Source organism: Ovis canadensis, chromosome 18 (assembly GCF_042477335.2).
Source record: "Ovis canadensis isolate MfBH-ARS-UI-01 breed Bighorn chromosome 18, ARS-UI_OviCan_v2, whole genome shotgun sequence".
Taxonomy (NCBI): domain Eukaryota; kingdom Metazoa; phylum Chordata; class Mammalia; order Artiodactyla; family Bovidae; genus Ovis; species Ovis canadensis.
This window is the reverse complement of record NC_091262.1, coordinates 71,876,219-71,903,872: the sequence shown is the minus strand read 5'-3', so window position 1 is coordinate 71,903,872 and position 27,654 is coordinate 71,876,219. Positions and strand designations below refer to the sequence as shown.

The 27,654-nt window shown below is 40.0% G+C and overlaps 1 protein-coding gene across 3 annotated transcripts in view; it reads right to left on the bottom strand.

Annotated features, from left to right (window-relative positions):
- UNC79 (unc-79 homolog, NALCN channel complex subunit) overlaps positions 1-27,654 on the bottom strand; it is a 207,344-nt gene that overhangs the window by 31,433 nt on the left and 148,257 nt on the right. For all 3 annotated transcript variants that reach the window (XM_069559340.1, XM_069559342.1, XM_069559341.1), the window contains 7 exons: positions 24,949-24,987; positions 20,870-20,982; positions 20,696-20,781; positions 19,378-19,551; positions 16,613-16,681; positions 11,452-11,562; positions 3,002-3,106 (listed from right to left, as the gene is read on the bottom strand). In XM_069559340.1, the coding sequence (XP_069415441.1) occupies positions 3,002-3,106; positions 11,452-11,562; positions 16,613-16,681; positions 19,378-19,551; positions 20,696-20,781; positions 20,870-20,982; positions 24,949-24,987 (697 nt within the window). The remainder of the gene's footprint in view (positions 1-3,001; positions 3,107-11,451; positions 11,563-16,612; positions 16,682-19,377; positions 19,552-20,695; positions 20,782-20,869; positions 20,983-24,948; positions 24,988-27,654) is intronic.

Here is a 27,654-nt window from a genome sequence, read left to right as displayed (position 1 = left end):
TGTTGCTGTTGATGAGGGAGTAGGCAGGACTTGCCAATGGCAACCCACTGGAAGAGACTCAGGCCTGTCTCTCCTTGGGGAAACACATATTTCCTGGTTGAGCACAGCTTCTGTCTCCTCCTGGGCTGTCCAACATCTTGGTACAATGGAGCCATTTCACTCCGCTATGTCATACCAGCGTCCACGGCTGTCACTTTCCAGCCATCACTCTTCTCTGAAAGCATCATAGTGCCTAGGAAAGCTCTTTAAAGACCCTTCTTCACTGAAAGAACACCCACTTTTTAAATTAATTTTTGAAACTTTGAGAAAAAATCACTTTTTGTCCCAAGGATTAGTAGAATGAAGTGGGGGGTATGTGTGGCAGAGGGAGGGACCAGTTAGTGGATATTAAATGGTTAATGACAAGGGTGTTCCTCCTCTTCTCCCAGGTAAACCCCCAAGCTTCTGCACATCCTTCAAAAACGCACAGGCCCTTTCCTACACCACTTCCTTACTCAGTACACACAACTGCTACTGTACCCATTGCACTACGTTGAGAGTTTTTATTTAGATGTCAACTTCACCTATCAGACAGGAAACTCTCAGAAGAGGCCATGACTTATTCATCTCTGTTTTTCCAGCCCCTGGGCCAGATCAGGGCTCATAACAGCTTAATGAGCCTTCCTCCACCTCCCACTCTGAGCTGGCCACTCCCTCCTCTGCAGTAGTTCGTACACTGTACAGACTTTCGGTGTATTGGTTAGCATGTCACCTGGATAGTGCCTTTCCATCTCTATATCCCCGGAACCTAGCCCAAGACAGATGGTCAATAAGCATTTGTAATGGGAAGTAATGCTGAATAATCAAATATGGCCAGATGATGGAAGACCTTGATGATTCAGGTACTTCAGGGTCACTGGAGGTTTTCAATGCACAGAGTGATCTGAAGAAAAGCAGAGCTTTAGCAAAATTCCTCTAGGCAGCCATAGGTTAGAAGACTAGACTGACGTAGAGAGAAATGACCATACAAAAAGCTAAGTGCCATTATGGTAATCCAGGCAGGGGATGGACAAAGCCTAACTAGGCTGGGCTCTATTCTGGTTAGACCCTGTTGTCGTTGTTTAGTTGCTAAGTCATGTTGAACTCTTTGTGATCCCATGGACTGCAGCAGGTCAGCCTTGCCTGTCCTTCACTGTCTCCCAGAGTTTGCTCAAACTCATGTCCATTGTGTTGGTGATGCCATCCAACCATCTCATCCTCTGTCTCCCTTTTCTCCTGGCTTCAATCTTTCCCAGCATCAAGGTCTTTTCCAATGAGTCAGCAATTAGCATCAGGTGGCCAAAGTTATTGGAGATTTAGCTTCAGCATCACTCCTTCCAATGAATATTCAGGGTTGATTTCCTCTAGGATTGACTGGTTTGATCTCCTTGCTGTCCAAGGGACTCTCAAGAGTCTTCTCCAGCACCACAATGTGAAAGCATTAATTCTTCAGTGCTCAGCTTTCTTTATGGTCCAACTCACATCCATACATGACTACTGGATTATTCATTGCTGATTAGACCCTGTGGTCAAATGTTTATGCTATTTATGCCAGCTGGGTGATCTTGTGTGATCTCTGAGCCTCAGTCTCCTCATCTGTGATATAAAACCAATTCCTCACATGGTTGTAAGGATTAAGTGGGGGGGGGTGTATATAAAGCCCCAGCATATTGTCTGGCACGTAATAGATGCTCCATTAATATTCCCTTTTCTCTCATCTTTCTAAATTGCACCCAAGGTACCTAAGATTCAGGCAAATCTGTCCAGTTCCTTGATAGCAAGTTCCTATTTTCCTTCAGTCATTTAACTTCAACCTTGTAGGTTCAGACTCAGGGGCTGGTGACAATGCCCAGCAGCGAGAACTGAAACAGCTCTGACCCAGTTCCTGGGGACTTTGCACAAAGGCAGTCTGAATGTGACCCTGACCCCAGCTGTAGCTCATGATAAAGACCTTAACTAGCCTGAACCTTTGGGGTAAGAGACAGGGTCCCAGGTTACCTGGGGCAGATCATGGACTGGCACCCTTGGCCTGGGCAGCCTTTTTCTCAATCCCATCCTTATGTGCTTATTCCTAAATTTATACCATCTTTCTGCTGAAGCCTCTCTTTATTGCTTATAGATAGTCAGCCTCTGGTTTTGAACTCCAACCGCAGGCAGAGTTTTGTCTGTACCCACCAGTCCTCTGTGACCCACTTCAACTGCCAAATGCCACTTTCTTCATGAAGTCTTCCTCAATTTCACACAAAGCAAGACAGGATGCCTCCTGCTCTCAACTTCCCCTAGGACTTTATCTACCTACCTCTCTTTCTCACTCATGGCACTAATCATAGTCTTACCTAAGATATTGAGCTTAGGATGCCAAAGATGAGAGCTGGAGCCCCTCAACCAAAAGCATTCATCTTTGCAAGTTCTCTCAAGCCTGCCTGGTATGTGTTCAAGCTGCCCCCACAACCTGCCTCAGTGTTCCTATGGGTGTTGTTCAAGCTGCCCCCCCACCTCCCTCCCTGGTTGGACTCAGTCTGTCCTGCCATTTGCCCACATCTTGCTGGGCCCACCCTCACTTTCCCTTCTGCTTTACAGAGATTTGGTGACCCACCCATACTCATATTACAGTGCAATCAGATCTTAGCCTCTTCTCCCATTTTTGGCTTCATTAGACCCACCTCAACTCAAGTAGCCATTAATGGTCTATCCCTCCAACCTCCTGGACTATAAATTTCTCGAGGACAGATTATTGTTTCATTCTTCTTATGTCTCTCACAGAACTAGTTCCACAGTAGGAACAAAATAAATACCCTTTTTTGGGGTCTTTTGTTAGCCAGTGGAAGTGCCAAGTGCATAGTAACAGATCATGGCTCATATAAGATATTTCTCATTTCTGGGCAGAGACATTTCATTTATGCATATGCCCCATACCTTCCTTAAATTTTCTAAATGTTGAATGAATTTCATGCAAAGTATTATAAATGAGGCATAAGCCTACCTGGACAAGCAGAAGGAGGTTTGTATCTGGTAAAGGAGATTTGAGCTTCAGGGCCTGCAGGAGTTCTAGAACAACACTACGAGACAAGTAGAATTTATCCCGCTCCTAAATAAAAAAAAAAAAGAAGGTAAGTGACTTCTGAAAATTCAATTAGAAGAGATCTATATCAAAAGAGCTTCCAAAAGATTCACAGATCAGAAATAAAAAACACTGTTTAAAAATGCATAATGAACTGTCCTGAAGAAATAAACTCAAAATGAAAAAAGGCATTTTTGTGTTTGTAATGAGTTTAGTGAAGCACTGAGAACACATAATTTAATGGATAAGAAAAAGATTGGCTATCTCTTAAGTACTGAAACTATAGAATTTGATTCTTACTCATAGAGGATATGTCCAAGAATGTAGAAACTAAAAAATCTCAAAGAATTTTTTCAATAGAAAATAATTTAGAAACATTTAACACTGTTGAAAAGGTCTCATATCCTCTCTAAAGAAACTTACTTTTTAAGCGGACCATTTCAAGCACACAGAAAAATAGATGGAATATATCTTGTACCTATTATCCATCTTTTAACATTTTTCATCATAAGTCAAGCATCGCAGAAATAGTTGAAGCTACTACCTACACAGGTCTCTCTTTTCTTTCTCCCTCCTTGAAATAGTCACTATTTTGTATCTGGTGCTTATTATTTCTTGTATATTTTAACACCTTTACTACATATGTATGCCACCATTGTAATGTTTAATATTATTTTTGCATGTTTTTTTAATTTCCTACAGTGTGTATCTTTCTGAAGCTTACAATTTTTCTACCACATTACATTTTTTAAATTAGTCCCTATTGATACATATAATTCTCATTCTTTTAACTAAATAGCTTAATGATATTTTATTGTATGAACACACCAAAATTCATTGATCTGTCCTCAATAATGGAATGATAGAATATTTTCAATTTTGTAAGCCTTTAGAAATTGTCAAATATAGCACACATGTGGAAAAGTACATAACATATAAGCTAACAGATGGATTAGTACAGATTGAACACAAATGAAATCATCACTCAGGTCAACAGCATATCACAAGCACCTTAAAAGTGTTCTTTCCTGATCATCACCAACTTCCTGGAGACCCTACGGGTCTGAATCCACTGTCTTTTCTTTCTACTCACTCTCATTTATGGTGTCTTGCCCCCTCATTTGTCTGGTTACCTTTTCATGTTGCATGCTTTATTTTAAAATTATTTTTAGAAATAATTTGAGGCCTCGAATGCTATCTTCCTCCAAAAGGCTTTCTGTTTCTTTTTCACCAGGTACTGAGGCTCTCATGGTCCAGGGTATTACCTTAATACACATAACAAGCCTTGAAATAGCTTATCTTGGGCCACTAAAGGTCTTGACATGGATCTATGTCCACGTGAGGACGAGCTTACTTCTAGATTATCTTTATTTTGTGGTCCTAATGAAGAGGTAAGGGCAGTGCAGAATCAGATGGAGTCCCCAGTCTTGGAAGTTCCTAGATTCCGACTTTTTCCTCCTTGCCTCCTGGATCTTTCAGAATTGTCACATCCTTCAGACAGGCAAACACTCCCAGGGCAAAAAGGGTCTTCAGTGCCAGGCTCACATCTCTGCATTTCTGTGTTCTCTCAGACCTTAGCTTAGTGATTCTTCTATGTCTGGCTAGTATTTTGATGATTTTTGAGGTACCATTTCACACCAGTCAGAATGGCTGCGATCCAAAAGTCTACAAGCAATAAATGCTGGAGAGGGTGTGGAGAAAAGGAAACCCTCTCACACTGTTGGTGGGAATGCAAACTAGTACAGCCACTATGGAGAACAGCGTGGAGATTCCTTAAAAAACTGGAAATAGAACTGCCTTATGACCCAGCAATCCCACTGCTGGGCATACACACCAAGGAAACCAGAATTGAAAGAGACACGTGTACCCCAATGTTCATCGCGGCACTGTTTATAATAGCCAGGACATGGAAGCAACCTAGATGTCCATCAGCAGACGAATGGATAAGAAAGCTGTGGTACGTATACACAATGGAGTATTACTCAGCAATTAAAAAGAATACATTTGAATCAGTTCTAATGAGGTGGATGAAACTGGAGCCGATTATACAGAGTGAAGTAAACCAGAAAAAAAAAAACACCAATACAGTATATTAACACATATATATGGAATTTAGAAAGATGCAACGATAACCCTGTATGCGAGACAGCAAAAGAGACACAGATGTATAGAATAGACTTTTGGACTCTGTGGGAGAGGGAGAGGGTGGGATGATTTGGGAGAACGGCATTGAAACATGTATAATATCATGTAAGAAACGAATCACCAGTCTAGGTTCAATGCAGGATACAGGATGTTTGGGGCTGGTGCACTGGGATGACCCAGAGAGATGGTATGGGGAAGGAGGTGGAAAGGGGGTTCAGGATTGGGAACTCATGTACACCCGTGGCGGATTCATGTTGATGTATGGCAAAACCAATACAGTATTGTAAAGTAAAATAAAGTAAAATTTTTTAGAAAAATAAAAGTTTTCAGAAAATATTTTAAAGAAACTTTTAAAATTAAGTAGGAGGATAGATTCAAATTATCTAGTCCCTCATGGACAGGAGGGAAAGTCAAGGATTTTTATTGGAATTACACTAAACTTATAGGTTATTCCGTGAGAATTAGTTGTCTTTCTTATGCTGGGTCCTCATTCATGAACTTGAGATCTGTTTCCATTTATCTAGTGCTAATAAAATGTTCTGGTTACCTCCAAAAAGTTCTTGTATATTTTAGTTAGATTTAATTTTTGTTGCCACAACAAATTATATTTTAAAGTATATCTTATAATCATTTGTATTGATAGCTGAATATTAAAGGTAGATAATTTCTGAGTATTCATTTGTATCCAGCATCCTTGCTGAATTGTCTTATAAAAGTTATAATAAAGTGTCTATAGATAAGCTCTCTTCAGTTCATTTGTAATCACATCATCTATGAAAAGCTAGAGCTTTTTTTCTTCCTAATCCTTATACTTTGATTTACTCATCCTGTCTTACTGAAGGACCTCCAGTACCATAACAAAGAGAAGCCATGATAATGGTCATTCTTGTCTTACTTGTGATTTTAAAGGGACTATTGTTGGCATTTCACCATAAGTATAATACTTTCTAGAGATTTCTGGCAGACACCCTTTATAAGTTAAGGAGGTTCCCTTCTGCTCCTAGTTTGACAAGATTTATCATAAATGGATGCTGAATTATATAGAATGCTTCTTTTCTATCTCCTTCTGCTGCTGCTGCTAAGTCACTTCAGTCATATCTGACTCTTTGCAATCCTATGGACTATAGTCCACCAGGCTCCTCTGTCCATGGAATCCTCCAGGCAAGGATACTGCAGTGGGTAGCCATTTCCACTTATGGGCTTCCCTGGTGGCTCAAACGGTAAAGAATCCACCTGCAATGCAGGAGGCACAGGTTTGATCCCTGGGTCGGGAAGATCCCCTGGAGGAGAGAATGGCTACCCACTCCAGTATTCTTGCCTGGAGAATCCCACAGATGGAGATGCCTCGTGGATGGTCTACAGTCCATGGGGTCACAAAGAGTTGGATACGACTGAGCAACTAACACTTTCACTCCATTTATAGTTATCACAAAATATTTCACATATTCCCCATGTGGTGCAACATATCCCTACAGTTTATTTTATACATAATAGTTTGTCTTCTTAATCCCCTACCACTATGTGGTCCCTCCTCACTTTCCTCTCCCAACTATAACCCTCGTTTGTTCTCTGTATTTGTGAGCCTGCTTCTTTTTTGTTATATTTTTAGATTCCACATATAAGTGATATTGTACAGTATTTGTCTTTCTCTGTCTGACTTTGTTTACTTAACATAATGCCCTCCAAGTCCATCCATGTTGCTGCAAATGGCAAAATTTCATTCTTTTTTGTGGCTGAATGTGAGGCTTTGTTTTTAATGCATTAATTTGGGATTATTCATTCAGAATGTTTGCATCTTTGAAGTATAACTGGCCTATAATTTTCCTTTCTCCTATTGCCCTTGTCTGATTGGTACTGAGGTTCTATTGGCCTCATAAAATACGTTGGGAATTGTTCCCCTTTTCCTATTATCTGTATTAGTTTGCATAGAGTAGAGCTCAATCTCAAATATTTAATAGAAGTTGTCTTTAAAATTGGAATGGTTTGGGACTTCCCTGGTGGTCTGGTGGTTAAGATTCTGTGTTCCAGTACAGGGGAGCTAGGTTTGATCCCTGGTCAGGGAACTAGATTCCATATGCCACAACTAAAAATCCCATGTGCTGCAACTAAGACCCAGCACAACCAAACACATAAATAAATATTCTTTTTTAATGGAATGGTTTTCAACCACCAAATCCATTTTTTCGTTATGTAAGTCTAGTGATATTTTTTAATTGTTATATATTACAATTTTCTAGAAAATTATCCTTATTTTCCAAGATTTCAAGTGTACTGGCTAGATTGCCCCTTTATATTCTTCAGCTCTCTATCGCTCTTGATATAAAAGCATAGATAAGTATTAGAAGCTCAGTCGTGTCCATCTCTGTGACTCCATGGACTGTAGCCTGCCATGGGATTCTCCAAGCAAGAATACTGGAGTGGGTTGCCATTCCCTTCTTCAGGGGATCTTCCCGATCCAGGGATGGAACCTAGGTCTCCTGCCTTGCAGGCAGATTCCTTACTGTCTGAGCCACTTGTGAAGCCAAAAGTGTTAGTTGCACAGTCATGTCCGAGTCTTTGCAACCCCATGGACTGTAGCCCACCAGGATGCACTGTCCCTGGAGATTCTCCAGGCAAGAGTACTGGAGTGGATTGCCATTCCCTTCTCCAGATCCCTCTTTGCTGCATGCTATATAATTTCTTCAGATCTATTTTCCATTTCACCAAATCCCTTTTTGGTTAAGTCTAATTTGCTCTCTAACCTGTCCACTGAGGCATTTTTTTTTTTTGCTTTTGTTTTTGTATTTTAATATCAATGACTATTTCATTTCTAGAATTGTTACTGTGTTTCAATCTATCTGGTTCTTACAAAAGAGAAACAGACTCAAAAACTTAGAGAACAAATTTACAGTTACCAGGGGAAGGATAGTTAGGGTTTGGGATGGACATGTACACACTGCATATTTTGAACGAGTAACCAACAAGGACCTGCTGTATAGCACAAGAACTCTGCTGGATGTTAGGATAGGAGAGCTTGGGGGAGAATGGATACATGTATACATATGGCTGAATCCCTTTGCTGCTAACCTGGAACTACTACAACATTGTTAATTGGTTATACCTCAATACAAAATAAGAAGTTTTAGAAAAAAAGACCCACTGACTGGGTTTGAAGAGTAACTCCATCACTTTACTACCCATGTTTATGAGGGAAAGTTTACGTTTCCTTTTTAAGGTTTAGCTTCCTTGTCTAAAAAAGTGATGAGGTATAGCCAAATAAAACATATGCTGAATGATAAGCATATATAGGATGAATTGCAAACATGAGAAAATATATAATTACTAAAGAATAAAGAACCAGATAGCTTTTATTTTCCTAATGAGAAAATATTTTTAAAAAGAAGATAACAAATATTTTCTCATTAGGAAAAAAACGCATATGTTTTTATTTTCTTTATTATATAGTTCTAATATGGAAGTTCTTAAGGGGAATAATCTTGCTTTTAATTAACTAAAGTAACTCATTGTGAATTATTTCTTCATGTATTTTGTAATTTTAGATTGTGATCTCATGTTCATCAGGATTTTAATTCTAAGAATCCTATTGGGCCTAGGTTGAAGGCACACCCCTCCAGAGAGGTTTGAGGATTGATTCTGAGCTTGCTTCTGCCAGACACTCCAATGCTATTTTGTGCCCAGCACCAATTTATTTGACTTTCCAGTTTGGGAGTTCATAGAACATGTAGGTATTACAAATTCAAACTCCAAACATATTCAAAAATAGGTTCATGTTTACTCATTCTCAAGGGAAACTACAGATGTTTCATTTCTCAGGCTCAGATAGATCCCGTTCTTTATCACCTCCATATAAGAATACATTCTTTCCAAAAGATATATGTCTTTTATCAAACATATAACCTTTCATGGGTTTTGACTTTCTGCTGAGGACAACTCAGCTCTAACTCCCAACCTAGGATAGCCCCAAGATGCAATTTACTTTCTCTGTGTGGGCTTTAAAATTCAAGCCACTAAGGAATATAATAAAAAAGAAACAGATTCACATATATAGAGAACAAACCAGTGGTTATGAGTGGAGAGAGGGAAGAGGGCAGGGAACTAAGAGGTACAAGCTATTAAATGCAAAATAAGCTATAGGAATATATTGTACAACACAGGGAATATAGCCAATTTTTAAAATAATAACTATATATATGGAATATAACCCTTATAAATTATAAATCACTATATTGTACACTTGTAATTCATATAATATTGTGTATCAACTATGCTATTGTTTAGTTGCCAAGTTGTACCCAACTCTTTGCAATCCCATGGACTGCAGCCTGCCAGGCTCCTCTGTCCATGGGATTTCCCAGGCAAGAATACTGGAGTAGTTTGCCGTTTTCTTCTCCAGGGGATCTTCCTGACCCAGGGATCAAACCCAAGTCTCTTGCATTAACAGGCAGATTATTTACCACTGAGTCACCAGGGAAGACCAACATCAACTATACTTCAATTAAAAACAAAAAACTCAAGCCACTAAGTTTACCAAGACTGTCAATTTCCCCAACCCAGGACTACTACAGTATCAGTTTATATACTTATCACCCTGGTTCTCAATTCCCTCTTCATTTTTGCCCCTTTCACTATGATAAAATTAGCTATATATTTAAAATCATGTTTATTACATTTCATCCAGCACTTTCAGCATTTTAATTGGGACAGCTGTCAAGTTATTAAGACTGCCTGAATGCTTAATAGAAAAGTCTCCAAAGCACTTACTTACCTTTCCATCCCTTTTCCTTTGATTAAATAAGGGAAAAGACTCAATTAGATACTGCTATTTCTTTAACTATTTCTTAGTTTCTCATTATCTATGAAGAAGGTGGGAACACTCTAGATCAAAGCTTTCTATAGCTAACAGTCATTTGAGTTGCAGAATAAGGAAGGATAGATAACTGGCCACTAAAGTTATAACAGATTTTGAGGGGAAAAAATGTAAGATGAATATTCAAAACCAAGAATATCTTGAATTCAAAATAGTGGAAGGTCTGTTGTAATCAGTACTTATAGTACACAGCATAGAAAGTACAAACCCATTATAGTTCTTCCTCTAAATATATATATGTAATTTAAACAAATCAAACATAAAGAAAATTAAGAAATAAAGTGACTTCCAAAAACAGAATATCTTTTCACTGTATTTGGTGCTGTCTTACAGATCCAGTTTCTTAAGTGAAAAAAAAGAAAAAGAAGCTATTTTTCAGGAAGAATTTGAAAGAAGAAAAAAATATTGATTATTTCGATAGTTAGAAAACATATTGCTCTGGGCAGAGTAATAAATAGTTTACAGTCAGAAAGATTAAACAGAAGATTATCACAAAACACTTAACATGGTGGAATGGACACACGATGGTAAGAAACGCGATGAGTATTTTAAATAGAATGAAATCTTGATATAAAATTAGACTTTTATGAGAAAATAAAGGGCCTGTAGAAGTGGACAACACGAATAAAGGAGTATTCTGAATGTTTAAGAGGGAACAGCAGACACAGAAACCCCACTGAAAATAAACTTGGATAATTTGGAAGTCAGAGAAGTAACACTGACACTTTGTTCTAAGGACAGACACGCTCTCTATTTGCCCTGCCCTCTGCTTTTCCAGCACTAACAAGGCTGCTATATGCATTGGGCAAGCAGTACTTTTCCACTTCCTCAGTAGTGGGGCAGGGGATACTAAAGATAATGCAATAGAGAAACCATTATCAAAGCAAGATGACAAAAGATGAGATTACAATCGCAGAGACCAAGAACCCAGAACTGGGGAGACAGACACATGATGAGAATTAAGGAGCTCTCCACTGGCTTTTACAAGTAACAGGCTGATATTTTTCTACTTTGGGTATAAAATTGATATGTGCTGATGACTTGCCCACTAATCATGGAATGGTGAACTTGAAAAAGACACCAGAGGTCATTTAGACCATTACTTCATTTCATTCAAAATACCTCTTCTCCTATAAACCATTTGACCCTCAGTTCTCCAAATTTGCATATTTAACATACAGGTCATATATTTGTATGTACAAAGTGTTTCCTTCTAATGATTTTTATTAGACCTCAGTAGAATTATTCATTTTAAACTATATTGAGGCAACTCACCTAAGAGGGATTTGATACTGATTAGAAAGAATATGTTTCTACTAGTTTTTAGTTTCCCATGACACACACAAACATGCAACTTTACCTTAGTGAAAGCTCGGTAACATAAGCCACACACCTCCACCAGGTAGGCCAACGTGAAGACGGCATTCTGAATCACAAAACTGAGCAGTTTTGAAAATGGTTCCAACAAACTCTGCAATGAGATTAGGGCCAAAAAAATCTATTGCTGCTTCTTGCATGAAAAAAAAAGGAATTAAAGTCTAATGACACTTTAACTAATGGGGATCATTCTTTAATTTAAAATCTGTTGTCAGGTGGCTACTACAGCAAACTGGTTGGTCTAACAAGAACTGAATCTTCAATCAGTAGCTCAAAGAACATGATTTAATCATTTTATTGCTTAAAAAAAATCCATCTTTCCAAGTGGCATCACTTATAAACCAACCTAACTCTAATCTTATCCTCATACCCACCCCCAAGCAATCAAGACTCTGTGATGTCTGTGCGAGGATCTCTCGTCCTATTTCTCTAAATCTTTAGGCATTTATGAGTTAATCAGACCTAAGCAAAGTGAAATGAAAGTTTCTCAGTTCAGTTCAGTCGCTCAGTCGTGTCTGACTCTTTGCGACCCCATGAATCGCAGCACATCAGGCCTCCCTGTCCATCACCAACTCCCTGAGTTCACTCAGACTCACGTCCATCGAGTCAGTGATGCCATCCAGCCACCTCATCCTCAGTCGCCCCCTTCTCCTCCTGCCCCCAATCCCTCTCAGCATCAGAGTCTTTTCCAATGAGTCAACTCTTCGCATGAGGTGGCCAAAGTACTGGAGTTTCAGCTTCAGCATCATTCCTTCCAAAGAAATCCCAGGCCTGATCTCCTTCAGAATAGACTGGTTGGATCTCCTTGCAGTCCAAGGGACTCTCAAGAGTCTCCTCCAACACCACAGTTCAAAAGCATCAATTCTTCAGCACTCAGTCATGTCCAACTCTTTGCGACCCTGTGGATTGTAGCCCGCCAGGCTCCTCTGTTCATGGGATTCTCCAGGCAAGAATACTGGAGTGGGTAGCCATTCCCTTCTCCAGGGGATCTTCCTGACCCAGGGACTGAACCACAGTCTTTAGCACAGGTGGCAGATTCTTTACCATCTGAGTTATCAGGGAAGCCCTAGCTCTTCAGACCTAGCTCCTCTAGAAATCTGTCATCTCAGTTAAGTAGCAAAAACTACCCTTGCATGTAAGTACCAAAGGACTATTAGCTTAATAAAACTCATCAGGACCCAGATTCCTACCAATGTTTACCAGGAAAGCATTGCCATTTTTCACTTTCCCTTCTGAATCCGACCCATAAAGAGTCAGTTATAGATCAATATGCTTTCTTAAGTCATTTGGAAACATTTCCTGAGTACCTACTAAGTATCAGGCAGAGTTAGATGCTTTTATATCATTTATCTCATCATTTATAAAATTCTTTTAAAAAATCCTGGGGAGAAAATATATTATAATAATTAATGACACACACTCTAGAATTTTACACAGAGAGCAAACTTTAGCTCTCTGTGACTTTGAATATATGATTTGACATCTCTAGACTTTATTTTCTCCCATGTAAAATGAGGATAACAATTACCTCCATCTCAGTATTTCTGTGAGAATTAAAGAAGATGATGTACGTAAAGCACTTGGCAACAGTAAGCCTCTCATCACTGTTAGTTATGATCTGCACATCTCTGAAGCTTTAATATCCCCATTCTGCTGCTGAGACAGTTAAGTAGGCAAGTAACTTGCCTAAGGCCATACAGCTATTGAATGGAATTCAAACTCAAATTCGGGGGGCAATCTTCCAGAGAGAGAACTGCTCTATAGGGAAGACAGGATTTTAATTGGACTCCAAAGGACTTTTATGCTGCGATTTCTGCTAATTCTCAACCTCTATGGTCCTAACTGTTTGGATTATAAAAGTAATACATGCTCAGCGTGCAAAAGGAGGATCTGTAGAAAAGTAAAGATAAGGAAATAAGTCCTCCATATTCCCATCATAACATTTTGATATATTTCTCTTCTTCTTTACACACCAGTTTACTCAGTTGAAATCTTGCACAGATATAATACTACATTTTGTTAAGATAGTACTATCTGAAATTTCCAATGCTATTTAATTCTTCATATAGATCTATCTTAATGGCCACAAGTCAGATTTTATTATAAAAAAGATCTCAATAAATATATTTTGCATGAAATTTGCATTTGCTTCTTTAGAGTAGATTCTGAGGAAAAGAATGACCATATCAAAGATTTTGTGCATTTTGGGGTCCTTTCCCTTATGGATACAAAAATGATTTCATTACATGTTAGCTACCCCTGAGGATAGGAATTATGTTTGCTATCTATATTACCCAAAGGAACCATGTAGTGCTTTCCATATAGAAAATCTTAAAGACACTCTTTAAAATAGTACTATTGATTCAGTATTATTTGCTCTGTATAAATGTTGTTGCCTTGAAACACTAATAATGGATGACTGGGGAGAGAAATATGTCTGTGTTGATACATAATACATCCTTATTGGTTAAAAAAAAAAGAGAAGAAACCTAGATTGAACCTATATAGAAACTTGCTTTTTTATCTAGTAAAGCAACATGGTATTGGGGCAGTACAGTACTACAGACAAAAAACTTGAAATCAAAGCACCTAGATTCAAGTCTCAAATCTTCCATTAAGCAGCTACGTGACCTTGGTCAAAACACGTCATTTCTCTGATCCTATTTCCTCATCTCTAAATGAAAAGACTAGACTAAATAATATCTTTGCAGTTTTCCATGAGTCTATGCAAGCAAGGTCAAGGTAAAAAGTTACAAGGGATGTGCCTTCTTGGTACACACTGGCAACCCACTCCAGTACTCTTGCCTGGAAAATCCCATGGATGGAGGAGTCTGGTAGGCTGCAGTCCATAGGGTTGCTAAGAGTCGGACATGACTGAGCAACTGAGCGACTTCACTTTCACTTTTCCCTTTCATGCACTGGAGAAGGAAATGGCAACCCACTCTAGGGTTCTTGCCTGGAGAATCCCAGGGACAGGGGAGCCTGGTGGGCTGCCGTCTATGGGGTCACACAGAGTCGGACACGACTGAAGTGACACAGCAGCAGCAGCAGCAGTAACTATTTGGTACTTCTAGTAACTACAATCCATTGCAATATAAACTATTGCATTATTGCATATAACGCAGCCTGGAAATGTAGCCAGGAATACAAAAGTGAGTAAGATTTAGTGCTGGACTTTGTAAAGCTCACAGGCTCACCGGGGAGACGACAGGATAGCTGCTAATACACAGAGCTCTATCAGGTACTGTGGATCTTGACAGAGTGTGGATCTAACCAGGCTGCTACAGAGAATGTGAGCCTTTTTAAAACTAGTGAAAGCAAAAGTCGCTCAGTCGTGTCCAACTTTTTGCAACCCCATGGACTGTAGAGTCCATGGAATTCTCCAGGCCAACTGGAGTGGGTAGCCTTTCCCTTCTCCAGCCTTTCCCTAACTCAGGGATCAAACTCAGGTCTGCTGCACTGCACACAGATTCTTTACCAGCTGAACCACAAGGGAAGCCCACGAATACTGGAGTGGGATGCCTATTCCTGCTCCAGCAGATCTTCCCAACCCAGGAACTGAATCAGGGTCTCCTGCATTGTAGGTGGATTCTTTACCAAATGAGCTATAAGTGAAGCCCTGAGCTTTCCATTTTAAAATCGGAATGGAATTCAAATTCTCATCTTGAAGAATGAGAAGGAGTTTAGTCTCCAATAAGGGTATAAAGCATTTCAGGCAAAGGAAATAGCCTAAGCGAAGGCAAGGAAGTATGAAATTAAATAAAATGATAAATGTATAGCAATTAGCACAATGTCTGCCATATGGTAAGTGCTTAACCAATACTAGTTGTTGTTTTGATGGTGATGATGATAGTGCTTCTGAAAGTACACAGGAAGCATGGGGATGGGACAAGTTCAGTTCAGTACAGTTCAGTTCAGTTCAGTTGCTTAGTCGTGTCCGACTCTCTGTGACCACATGAACTGCAGCATGCCAGGCCTCCCTGTCCATCACCAACTCCCGGAGTTTACTCAAACTCATGTCCATCGAGTCAGTGATGCCATCCAACCATCTAATCCTCTGTCGTCCCCTTCTCCTCCTGCCCTCAATCTTTCCCAGCATCAGGGTCTTTTCAAATGAGTCAGCTCTTCGCATCAGGTGGCCAAAGTATTAGAGTTTCAGCTTCAACATCAGTCCTTCTAATGAACACCCAGAACTGATCTCCTTTAGCCAAAGACTAAACTGGAAAGGTAGGCTTGCAAGCTAATGAAGTACCTTCTTGCATGCTCCATTAAGAAATCAGGACATTATCTTAAAAGAATGGAGAAGCTATCAAGGATTTTAAGCAATGAACTCATGCAAAGAGATCTGTATTTGGAAGGATCATCTAGATCATGGTATTGGGGATGAACTGGTAGACGAGGCCCAGGACTAAGAGAACCAGTGATATTGTGATCTATTAGAGTTTTTTTCATATTAGGCACTTTCAAAAGGTTGAAAGTGAAGCATTTAGTATGCGATAACTATCTCTTCAGCATTATTACATGCCTGTGGTTGTGGGGTTAAAAAACAACTGAATACCAAGGGGGAAAGGAGAGTGGGGATGAATTGGGAGATTGGGATATTGATACTTTTGATACTATGTATAAAATAGATAACTAATGGGAACCTACTGCATAGCTCAGGGAACTGGACTCAATGTGCTGCTGCTGCTAAGTTGCTTCAGTCGTGTCCAACTCTGCGCGACTCCATAGACAGCAACCCACCAGGCTCCCCCATCCCTGGGATTCTCTAGGCAAGAATACTGGAGTGGGTTGCCATTTCCTTCTCCAATGCATGAAAGTGAAAAGTCAAAGTGAAGTCACTCAGTCGTGTCTGACTCTTAGTGACCCCATGGACTGCAGCCCACCAGGCTCCTCTGTCCATGGGATTTTCCAGGCAAGAGTACTGGAATGGGCTGCCATTTCCTTCTCCAGGACTCAATGTGCTATGGTGACCTAAATGGATAGGAAATCCAGAAAAGAGGGGTATACGTGTATGCATAGCTGACTCACTTTGGTCTGCAGCAGAAACTAACACAACCTTGTAAAGCAACTATACTCCAATAAAAAGCAATTTAAAAATAACTGCATAACCAACTAGCTATGTTTTTCTGAAACATACATACCCTTGTGGCATTGGTAGAGGGTATCTTCAAGAGGCAAATCATAATTCTCAAACTGGAGTCCAAAGAACACTGTGAACCGATACAAAAAGACAAAAGTCAGTACTCTTCTTAATACATCTTCTGCTTCATATGTTTTCTCCAAGCAAATTTATGTTAGGAAAAATATCTGAAATATATCTGTCTTCTTACAGGTTTCCATGTCATACATTCATGTTGGGGAAAAAAAGAGAGAATTCTTAGCTTTAAATAATTAAGCCATTCATTAAGCAGTTAAACAATTAAATAATATTAACTGATATTAAATGTGCCCAGTTCTAAAGAGGTAGAATAATTTTTGAAAGGCCATGTTGAAATAAAAAACCTATTTAGATCAATTTAAAATCATTGGAGTTATTAATCCAAGTAAAGAATGTTTAATCTGCCCTTTCTCTGCTACTAACAGACATAACAAAAACCTGGGGGAAAGCAGTAAAATTTCTACAAACGAAAACCATGCCTCACAAATCAAGCAGCACCGTATTTTGGCACGATTCCACATCAAGATGTACTTTTTAAATAATATTTGGGACTGGGGGAAAAGTGTTATAGCAAGAATAAGCAATGGTATTATTTAACATGGTTAATGATATCGCAACAGCAGATCTCTGCAGTTGTGTAGAATATTAACCTCTTTAAGACAGTATAAACAAAGTCAGTGGTTCTTCAAGTGTGATGCATGGACTAGCAGCATCTGTATTACCTGGAAACTAGCTGGGATGCAAACCCTCAGGTCACAACCCTACTGAACTGGAAGTTCTCAGAATAAGGCCCAGGAATTAGACTTTTAGCAAGTCCGCCAGGGGCCCTGATACACACTGAAGTTTGAAATCTACTTCTCTAAATTGATGAGAACAAACTACAGAAAGTCTCTCAATGGCTTAATCTTTTCCCCAGAGATTAAATATAATACAAAACAGGATGGTCAGAGGAAGTGCCCAGATAGAATCCAGCAGAGTGAGTTTTTAGATAAATTCTGAAAGCATTTCACAAGAACCTTCTAAGAAAACCGTTGCTCTATTTAATCTGCCCAATACCCATAGGAGTTGATGTGACATTTACATTACTTTAGACCAGGGGCTGAAAACCAGTTGCTCATCAGGTCCCCATAGTGACCTACGAAGGAAGTCAGGAAATATCCTGGAAAATGTGGGGAGATGAGCAACACAAAGAAGGCATTCTCAAATAATAGCTGATTGGAATCCAATAGCAGCTGATCCCGTTAGCAAGGATGTGCTTTCTAGTTCTCAGGAATCTCAATTCTCCTTCTCATCTCACTCCACTCTACTCGTTCACCTTGCAGTCAGGGTCCCTTTGGACAGGGCTGACTGCTATAAATTAGGCTGACAAATTTGCCATGCCTGCCCCTCACCCTCTTTACTAGTGTGTGGCTCTTAAGCAATGAATGGCCCTGACCGGCTCTCCGGTCCTAGAGAGGATCCATGTGGTCTTGTTAAAATGCACGCACTCGTATTCCTAAGTGTATCTGTACAGTAGCTACAAACATACATAGTTTCAAAGTATTCATCCTCTTTGCCTGGACTTATTCAACTACTTCAGATTTCTGGATAGACAAGGATCAGAGAACATGAGAGATGCTAAAGACCTCAGCATTCCTGCTTTTCATAGTAATTTCAGACTCAGAAAACAGAACACGCCAAGCTAAGGGCCCCTGAATTATCATCCTCACAGACATTATTGAAGGTTATATTTTCCACATCTGCCAATTAAGAAAAATGTATTATCAGAGACGGTTGGATTTTTTAAAAAAACATGTTACATGTATGTAATACTCATTTCAGAAGTGGTGCCACCAACATGTAACTTCACTTGGCTGATCAACAAGTGATTTATTTTGCTGTGAGTTGAATATCTTCATTCTGTGATCTGGATAAAGCACAAAAAGCTTGTGGAACCCATGAGGTTCAAAGACATAATAGTGGTCACCACCAGCCACCTCTTTTCTCCCTGCTATGGAGACCTGAATTCCTTCAAATCACTCTTGTCTGAGAATGACTCTGAGTCCACTAGTGGAAAGGACACTAGCCAGAATCCCTGAGTTCTGATCTTTTCACTGCCACTATCTCTCTGAATTCGCAGTTCTCCGTCTGGAAAATGGGAGTATCAAAAAGGATGGTGTTTATAGGTCTCTTCCAGTTTTAACAGTATATGATTCTGTGTTTGCATTGAATGGGCTCATGTTGAAAATGTTCCTTAGGCTACCAGATTTCCAGCTAGATAATTGTGTGGTATCCTGGAGGGTGGCATGGCACTGGGTAGGGAGTGAGGGTGGGGACGGGTGTAAAGCCGTCAAACAGAAATATCATCTTGGTCTTGCAAGTACTTTATTCACAAACACAAAATTTTAGATAATTCTCTAAAATTGAAGTTTGACATTATATGTCTGGTCTCCTTTCAGATGAAACTATTTACTTACAAATTTATTTAATATCCATTTGAGAACATTTTCTAAATAAACACAATCTACTAATGTCTTCCTGAACTTTTTATTTTTTAACCAACTGGAAACATGAAATCACTAAGTCAGAATGCCCACTGAATATTACTGTCATTCTGCAACATTTGGAGAGAAAATCTCAATAACACTTTCCACTCTGTGGCTAACAAAGATTCCTTCTAGCCCTTTACAAAACATTAAATCTTCCTAGACCAGGTGGCCTGCAAACAGTAAGGAAGTGATTTGAAATGAAATACTGGGTTCAGCTTACCTTCAGAGGTAAAACACAAGGCAGCTTGGCGAAAAATGTCTGAAACTGATTGCTGATCGTGGTCCAGAGGCTACTAGGAGAATCCATGGGCAAAGCTTCCATGAAGGTAGCAATGTTTTCCAAACAGCGTATCATAGCACCCCCTGCTGGTAAATTCTTTTTGTTATTTAGACCCTAAAAACACAAAAGCATAGGCAATCAACTGCTGAAATGGTGTGGGAATTCAGACAGCTGTTTGGTGAAGATCAGTTCTTTAAAAATCATATACTCACGTTAAAAACATGTGTTGTGTGTAAGCTTTGTACCTGGCAGGAGTACAGAGAAAAATGGACTAATCTACAGAAACTTGGGGGTAGGGGGAATTGTGATTTTTGACTCAGTGAGAAAAGGTGAAACGTGAGCAGAAAACTGGAAATATCTTCCCAGGATCTACAGTTGGTGTGGTCAGGTGTTCAGAAGACAAAGTGAATGATGCTTGCTAGTATCTCTACCAGCAGTGATTAACACACACACAAACTCTCCATGGCTGTTCCTCTTACTCCAAATTTGAATTTCAGGAAACTTGCCCATTCTCTTAAAAAACTTCCCTGGTGGCTCAGATAGTAAAGAATCTGCCTGCAATGCAGGAGACCCAGATTCAATCCCAGGGTTGGGAAGATCCCCTGGAGAAGGGAATGGCAACCCACTCCAGTACCCTTGCCTGCAAAGTTCCAAGGACAGAGGAGCTTGGAGAGCTATAGTTCATGGGGTCACAAAGAGTTGGACATGACTGAGTGATTAACACACACATTAAAGGAACAGCAAAGTCCCCAAGGCAAGCTGCCAACCATCCAAGTTAACTGAAAGAGTTAATAAGTAGAGGAAGAGAGACAGACTCCAAGTTAAGTGATACAATGAATAAGCTGTGGAGGTGAGAACTGACTCCACTCTGTCTTGAGATACAGAAAATAGGCAGACTTTGAACCCAGATTCTGAGATAAACAAAGCTGTGAAGCTGAAATTTGAATCTAAAGTCTAATAATATAGTGCACATGGCTTTATCCACCACACATTTTGAAAGCTGAAAGTGAGAGCTCAGAGGCTGGCATCCACCCCTCAGTGGAGGGGTCCAGAAGCTTTAAGTACATCCACACTAAACAGCAGTGTCCAACTGACTATTCTATGCATTGGCCATTTTTATCTTTTAAGCTTTCACATATTAAATTATTCAGCATCTAATTAAACATTTAAATTTTTAATATTTAAATTAAATGACTTTGAATTTCTTTCTCAGAAGTGATTTCAACAAGGGCTTAGAGTTTCGACAAGGCAAACCTACCTCCAAGAGCTGGCTGAGAGCAGCAATAGAGCTCAGCTCGTTGAAGTCCATCAGAGATGTGGCCAAGGTCCGTAAAAAAGTCCCGTCTGGAAAGTCAACGGTCAGATTTAGTAGCATTCGCGTTTCAGCAACTAGCCAGGTCTGTGGTGTCAGCCTCCCCCGTGGATTAATTACCTTTGATGGTGCTCTGGAACAGCTGTGGGAAGATGCCATTGGGAGCCAGCTGATGGAAGATACAGCGCAGGAACTGCTTGGCCACCCCAGCTGCATTCCCGGGGACCATCATGCTGGGGTTGAGCAGGGAGAGAAAAGAACAAGGAATCTTGGAGCATTGAGCATGAGTTCAGATACTTATTTACTTATTTATTCACATGTACAACCGTCCTCTTACGGAATAACTCACTGTCACTTGCATTGATGAGATGAAATATTCTAGTCACATGGAATCGCTATTAACAATAAGCTTTTAGAAAGAGGGAACCAAAAAAAAAAAAGAAAGAGGGAACCAGGTAATGCCAGAGTTGGTCTCAGACTAATTCCATCCTGTTGTACAGATGAGGGTTCCCAGGTCCAGAGAGAAAAGGTGACCTGCAAAGACCCTGATGCTGGAAAAGATGGAAGGCAAAAGGAGAAGAGGGTGGCAGAGGATGAGATGGTTAGCTAGCACCACTGACTCAGTGTATACCAATTTGAGCAAACTCCAGGAGAGAGTGGAGAGGAGCCTGGAGTCCATGGGATTGCAAAGAATTGGACATGACTTGGTGGCTGAACAACAACAACAAAGGTTACATGTCCAGAGGGTGGTAGAGTCAGGACTAGAATTCAGGATGGGGATTATCAGTAAGATCCTCCCATAAAGTGTCGTTGGCTATGAGAGTGAGCACCTCCAAGGAACAATGCAGGGAGAGAGATGTTCATTCCTATTGGAAGAGCAGGTGCATTTTCTTGGGGCCTCTGAACTGGTACTTGTAAAAAGGTTAGGACTTTGATAAATCCAGTTTTTCCCTTTACCCTCTGCACCACCTCTGCATGTCAAAACAGGGAGCCAAGAGATGATTATGTACCCTTTTCCTTTAGACCAAAGTATTAGAAAAGGGACTTCCCCGAAAGTCCAGGAGTTAAGACTGCTCTTCCACTGCAGGGAGCTCGGATTCAACCCCTGGCCAAGGAATTAAGATTTCACATGCTGCACATGTTAATTGCTTGGTCATGTCCAACTCTTTGAGATCCCACGGACTGTAGCCCACCAGGTTCCTCTGTCCATAGGATTCTCCAGGCAAAAATACTGGAGTGGGTAGCCATTTCCTTCTCCAAGGGATCTTCCTGACCCAGGAATCGAACCCCTCTCTCCTGCATTGCAGGCAGATTCTTTACTGTCTGAGCCACTGGGGAAGCCCCACATGCTGCATGGTGTGGCCAAAAACAAATAAATAAATGAGATTAAAGCATTAAAAATCTCACAAAGTATCAGAACGGACATTCCCAGAGGTGATTCTGGCTGAGTGGCTGAAAGGAAGAAAGAGGAAATCAAAGAGCCCAGACAGATAACTCACAAAAAGTCCCTCTTACCTAAACTGTTCTTTCTGCCTGTCTACCCTGATATGCTGGTTCAAACTTATAGGTCAAAAACATTCTTTGGGAAGAAATGACACCAAGTTTTCACAAACCCTTTCAAAAATTAGAGGAGGGAACCCTTCCCAGTTTATTTTATGAGGCTAGCAAAGCCCTAAAGCTAAAATCACATAAAGCATTACAAACAAAACAAAATAAAACAGAACAAAAACCAAGAAGGAACATAAAAGAAATAAAAAGAAAAGGGCAAACTGATAGTCTTCATGGACACTGAATCCAACTGTACATACATAAGAAGAATGATTGACCACGACCAAATAATTTATCCCAAGAATATAAGAATGACTTGATATTCAAAACTCAATGAATGGAACTTAATACCTTAAAGAAAAAAAATGCAAAACGCATACCATTATTTAAGTGCCTTTGGCAAAATTCAACCTGAATTCATGATAAAAAAAATTATCAGAAAACTAGAAATAGAAGGAACATCCTGTCTGGGTAAGGGCACTTATGAAAACCTATAGTAAACATAATTAATGGTGAGATAACAAATGTTTTTCTCGTCAGATTAGGAACAAGGCAAGGATGCTCAATCACATCTTTATTATTGTACTGGAGGTCCTAGTCATTGCAATAGGGTAACAGAAAAAGGTATAAAAAATCAGAAAGGGGTAAAACTGTCACTATTTACAGATGACATGATTTTTTACATACAAATATGTTTACATTTCAAGGACTCTAAAAAGCAGCTATTACAACTAAGTGAATTTAGTTTATTATAGCACAGTGTTAAAAAAAAATAGTACATTTGTATATCAGCAGCAGAAAGTAAGAAAATGAAAAAAATTTTTAATTCTGTTTACACTGGCTTTAAAAAACAAATTCCTGGTAGTAAATTTAACAGAAGTTATGCAAGATCTCTACAGTGAAAGCCACAAAACACTGCTGAGAGAAACAAAGACAAAATGAAAGTATACATTATAGTTATGAATTAAAAGACAATATTTTTATAGGGTCATTTATCCTCAGATTGACTTATAGTTTGAATAAAGTCCTAGCAGGCTCTTTCTCCCCAGATTGAAAAGCTAATTCTAAAATTTATATGGAAACATAAAGAATCTAGAATATCCAAACTAATCTTCTTGAAAAGGACGACCTTTTCAAGGTTGGAAGATTCATACTATCTGACTTCATGACTTACTCTACAGCTACAGTAACCAACACAGTGTGGTGGCGGCGTAATGTACGGATCAGTGAAAAAGACCAAGAACCTGGACATTTGGCTGTTGTTTAGTCGCTAAGTCGTGTCCAGCTCTTTGCGACCCCATTGACTATAGCTTGCCACATTCCTCTGTCCATGGGATTCTCTGGGCAAGAATACTGGAGTGGGGTTGCCATTGCCTACTCCAGGGGATCTTCCCAACCCAGGGATCAAAAATGCATCCCCTGAACAGCCTGCATTGGCAGCTAGATTCTTTACCACCGAGCTACCTGGGAAGCCCTTGGGTTACATGGGCGTATGCATGTGCTGCTTCCTCCACCAGGAACGTTCTTTCTATAAGTTGCTGTGCGGAGCACTCTCCTACTATCTTATTTCTTTAAATATCATTTGCTCAGAAAAGCTACTATATCTAAAATACCACCTCCACCCCTCTCTATCTCCTGGGCTTTCTTGATTATTTTCATAGAATTTAGTACTAACTGATATTAAATTATCAGTTTTCTTTTGTGTTAATTAGCTCATTGTCTGCCTCCTCAACTAGAATCTAAGTTTCACGAGAGCCAGGATTTGCTCTTTTGTTCACTAGGGCATCCTCAGTTGCTAGCAGTCACTCCATAAACAGTTGCTGAATAGGTAGCACTAGTGGTAAAGAATTTGGGCTCCACTGGTAGCTCAGCTGGTAAAGAATCCACCTGCAATGCAGGAGACCCCAGTTCGATCCCTGAGCCAGGAAGATCTGCTGGAGAAGGGAGAGGCTGCTGACTCCAGTATTCTGGCCTGAAGAATTCCATGGACTACATGGTCCGTGGAGTCTCAAAGAGCTGGACATGACTGAGTAACTTTCACTTTCACTTCACTTTTAGTGGTAAAGAACCTGCCTGCCAATTCAGGAGACGTGATATAAAGGAAGCAGGTTTGATCCCTGGGTGGGAAGATCCCCTGGAGGAGGGCATGGCAACTCACTTCAGTATTCTTGCCTGGAGAATCCCATGGACACAGGAGCCTGGTGGGCTACCTCATGGACATAGGGTTGCAAACAGTCGGACACGACTGAAGCAACTTAGCATGCATGCACACAGGCACATACAAGTCTTAATATTCTTTCTGTTCACAGCATTTAGCAGTTTATAATCATAAACTCATGCAAATATTTAATTCATGTTTGCCTCCCAGATAGACTTTAAGCCCCTCAAAGGCAGGAATCATGTCAGTTTTGCCCCCAGTGGAAACCTAAGTATCTAGCAGGCTGCCTGACATGGAGTGGACTTTAAGTATTTGTTGGCTAAAATGAGTGAATAAATGAAGGTGTGAATGCAAAATGAACGTGTGCTCTCTGGAGCTGCAGCTGAACACTAACAATATTCATCTCATGGTAAACACACTTGTGTTTTAGAAATGGATGAACATGCACAAGGGACAAAAAGAATGTGAGCTTTGACTCATTTAAGGAGCTTACCTTTCTGCTTGATTAGAAAAAGTCATGCTGGAGGCCAATCTAGGAAATAAAGTAAACAGAGTCACATGAGTGTCATGCTTTCAGGATAAAATGCAAGAGGACTGTACGCCCCACTGCAGCTCCCATTTAGATGGGGGCATGTAAAACCACTGACAATTCCCTTGAGCAGGGACAGAAGACCCATTCAGGGGTCAGTCTCCAGGTTCAACTTAATCCAGTTTCTGAACTCTGCTTTCTACATCAAATCAGATATTTCCATGGTGAGGCATACAGTTGAGTTAGTTGACTATCACCCAGCCAATCTATAGGCATGTCCTTTGCAACCAAATCTAACAGACGTCAGAACAGTATTTGACCTAGTCCACCCCTATACTGAAAGTGAAAGTTGCTCAGTTGTGTCCCACTCTTTGTGACCCCATGGATTATACAGTCCATGGAATTCTCCAGGCCAGAATACTGGAGTGGGTAGCCTTTCCCTTCCCCAGGGGATCTTCCCAACCCAGGGACTGAACCCAGGTCTCCCACGTCACAGGCAAATTCTTTACCTGCTGAGCCACAAGGAAAGCACAAGAATACTGGAATGCGTAGCCTATCCTTTTGGCAGTGGATCTTCCTGACCCACGAATCGAACTGGGGTCTCCTGCATTGCAGGTGGACTCTTTACCAACTGGGCTATGATGGAAGCCCTATCCCCATTTTAACTCGACTCAAAATTCATTTCTTTGTATAACTGATTCACTTTGCTGTACAGCAGAAACTAACTTAACATTGTAAAGAAACTATTCTCTAATAAAAATTAATTTTAAAAAAATCATTGCTTTGTATCCAACTTCTGAAACCTAACCACAAATAAGCCACAAACTGTAAAAATCTCTAGAAGATAGGGAAATGTGTAATAAAGGAATTTGTTAGCTAACTGTTAAGTTGAAAAGACATCTTGGGAAGAGAAATTTTTTAGGTTAAGTAATCAATATGCTAAGTTGCTTCAGTCGTATCTGACTCTTCATGACCCTACAGACTATAGCCTGCTTCTGTCCGTGGGATTCTCCAGTCAAGAAAACTGGAGTCAGTGGCCATGCCCTCCACCAGGGGGTCTTCCCCACCCAGGGATCAAACCGGAGTCTTTTATGTCTCCTGTATTAGCAGATGGGTTCTTTACCACTAGCACCACCTGGGAAGTCCCAATTATATGGTTCTATATAAATGGAAATACTCTAGATGTATAGAAAGAAAAAGAGTATACTAAACTGATGGGTTTAGTAAAACGTGTCTTGATCAGCAAGATATTAAAGAAACAAACATGGAGAATGCTAAAATTTTATTTATTTAAGACTATAACAGTGACTCGAATTCAGACTGCATTTGGAAAAGAACAGAGGGTCCAGCACCAGTAACACCAGACACCATTCCCAGTTGGCTCTTCCATACTAATGACACTACAGTGACTAGGTAGGCACTGGCAAATGAAATAAATAGTAAAGAAGGGTGCAGTCAATGTGATCTTGAAGGCTGCATCTAGAAAAAGGGGTGAGTAGATTAAGAGGGATCTAAGTAGAGAGCAAAAAAATGAAATCATATAGAAAGTCTTGTGTGACAAACGAATGTGCTGAACATACACACTCTTAGAACATGCTGGAAGTAGTTCCTGTGGGACTAAAATAAGCAAATTAAGTGTTCATAAATCCATATTACCTCATTCGGAATTGAGGCATGCTAGGAAACCCTATACCAGGTGACTACTCAATCTGCTTTATCAGTAGTTCTAGCTGCTAAGAATTATGGCAGCTTGCTTTAACGCTCTCTCTGTCTCTTGCTTGTCTGTCCAAAGGAGGTAGAGATTTACTTTTTTTGTTTCGGCTGGGGGTGTCTTTGGCTGTGCCTTGAAGCATGTGGGATCTTAGTTTCCCAAACAGTGACGGAAGGCATGTCCCTTGCAGCGAAGTGGATGATTAACCACTGGACCACCATTTGTACACTTAAGTATCTAAAAATATATCTGCACTGTTTTCTTTTCTTCAAAGTTTGTATGTTTCCATTCTAACAGTTGGCAATGCTTGAACATGGTTTATTCTCTCTTATGTTAAAACAAACAAAAACAAAATAAAAACCCCTCTATGTATCTATTATAATAACAGATTAGCTATTTCAAGGAGATAATAGAAGACCAGAGCAATAATTCTGTCTGTTCTAAAACTGAAAAGTATTCATAATAGGAATTATGACCTCGCATTAATAAAAACTTCTAATTTAACAAGTCTTACTCATCATAGCTGGTATAACATTTATTCCATGTTTATTACGATTAGGCTAAAATCAAGGACTTAAATTTTCTTATCTCTCTGTGTTCATCACTTACTTTACATATTGGCTATTTCTAAGTATTAGAGGTGGAATAGTTACACCATATCTGATTATATACTCTTAAGGTATTCCCTGGTAGCTTAGCTAGTAAAGAATCCACTGCAATGCAGGAGACACTGGTTTGATTCCTGGGTTGGGAAGATCCCCTGGAGAAGGGATAGGCTACCCACTCCAGTATTCTTGGGCTTCCCTGGTGGCTCATGGTTCAGTTCCTGGGCTGGGAAGATCCCCTGGAGGAGGGCATGGCAACCCACTCCACTATTCTTGCCTAGAGAATACCCATGGCAGAGGAGCCTGGTGGGTTACAGTCCATGGGGTCACAAAGAGTTGGACACAACTGAGTGA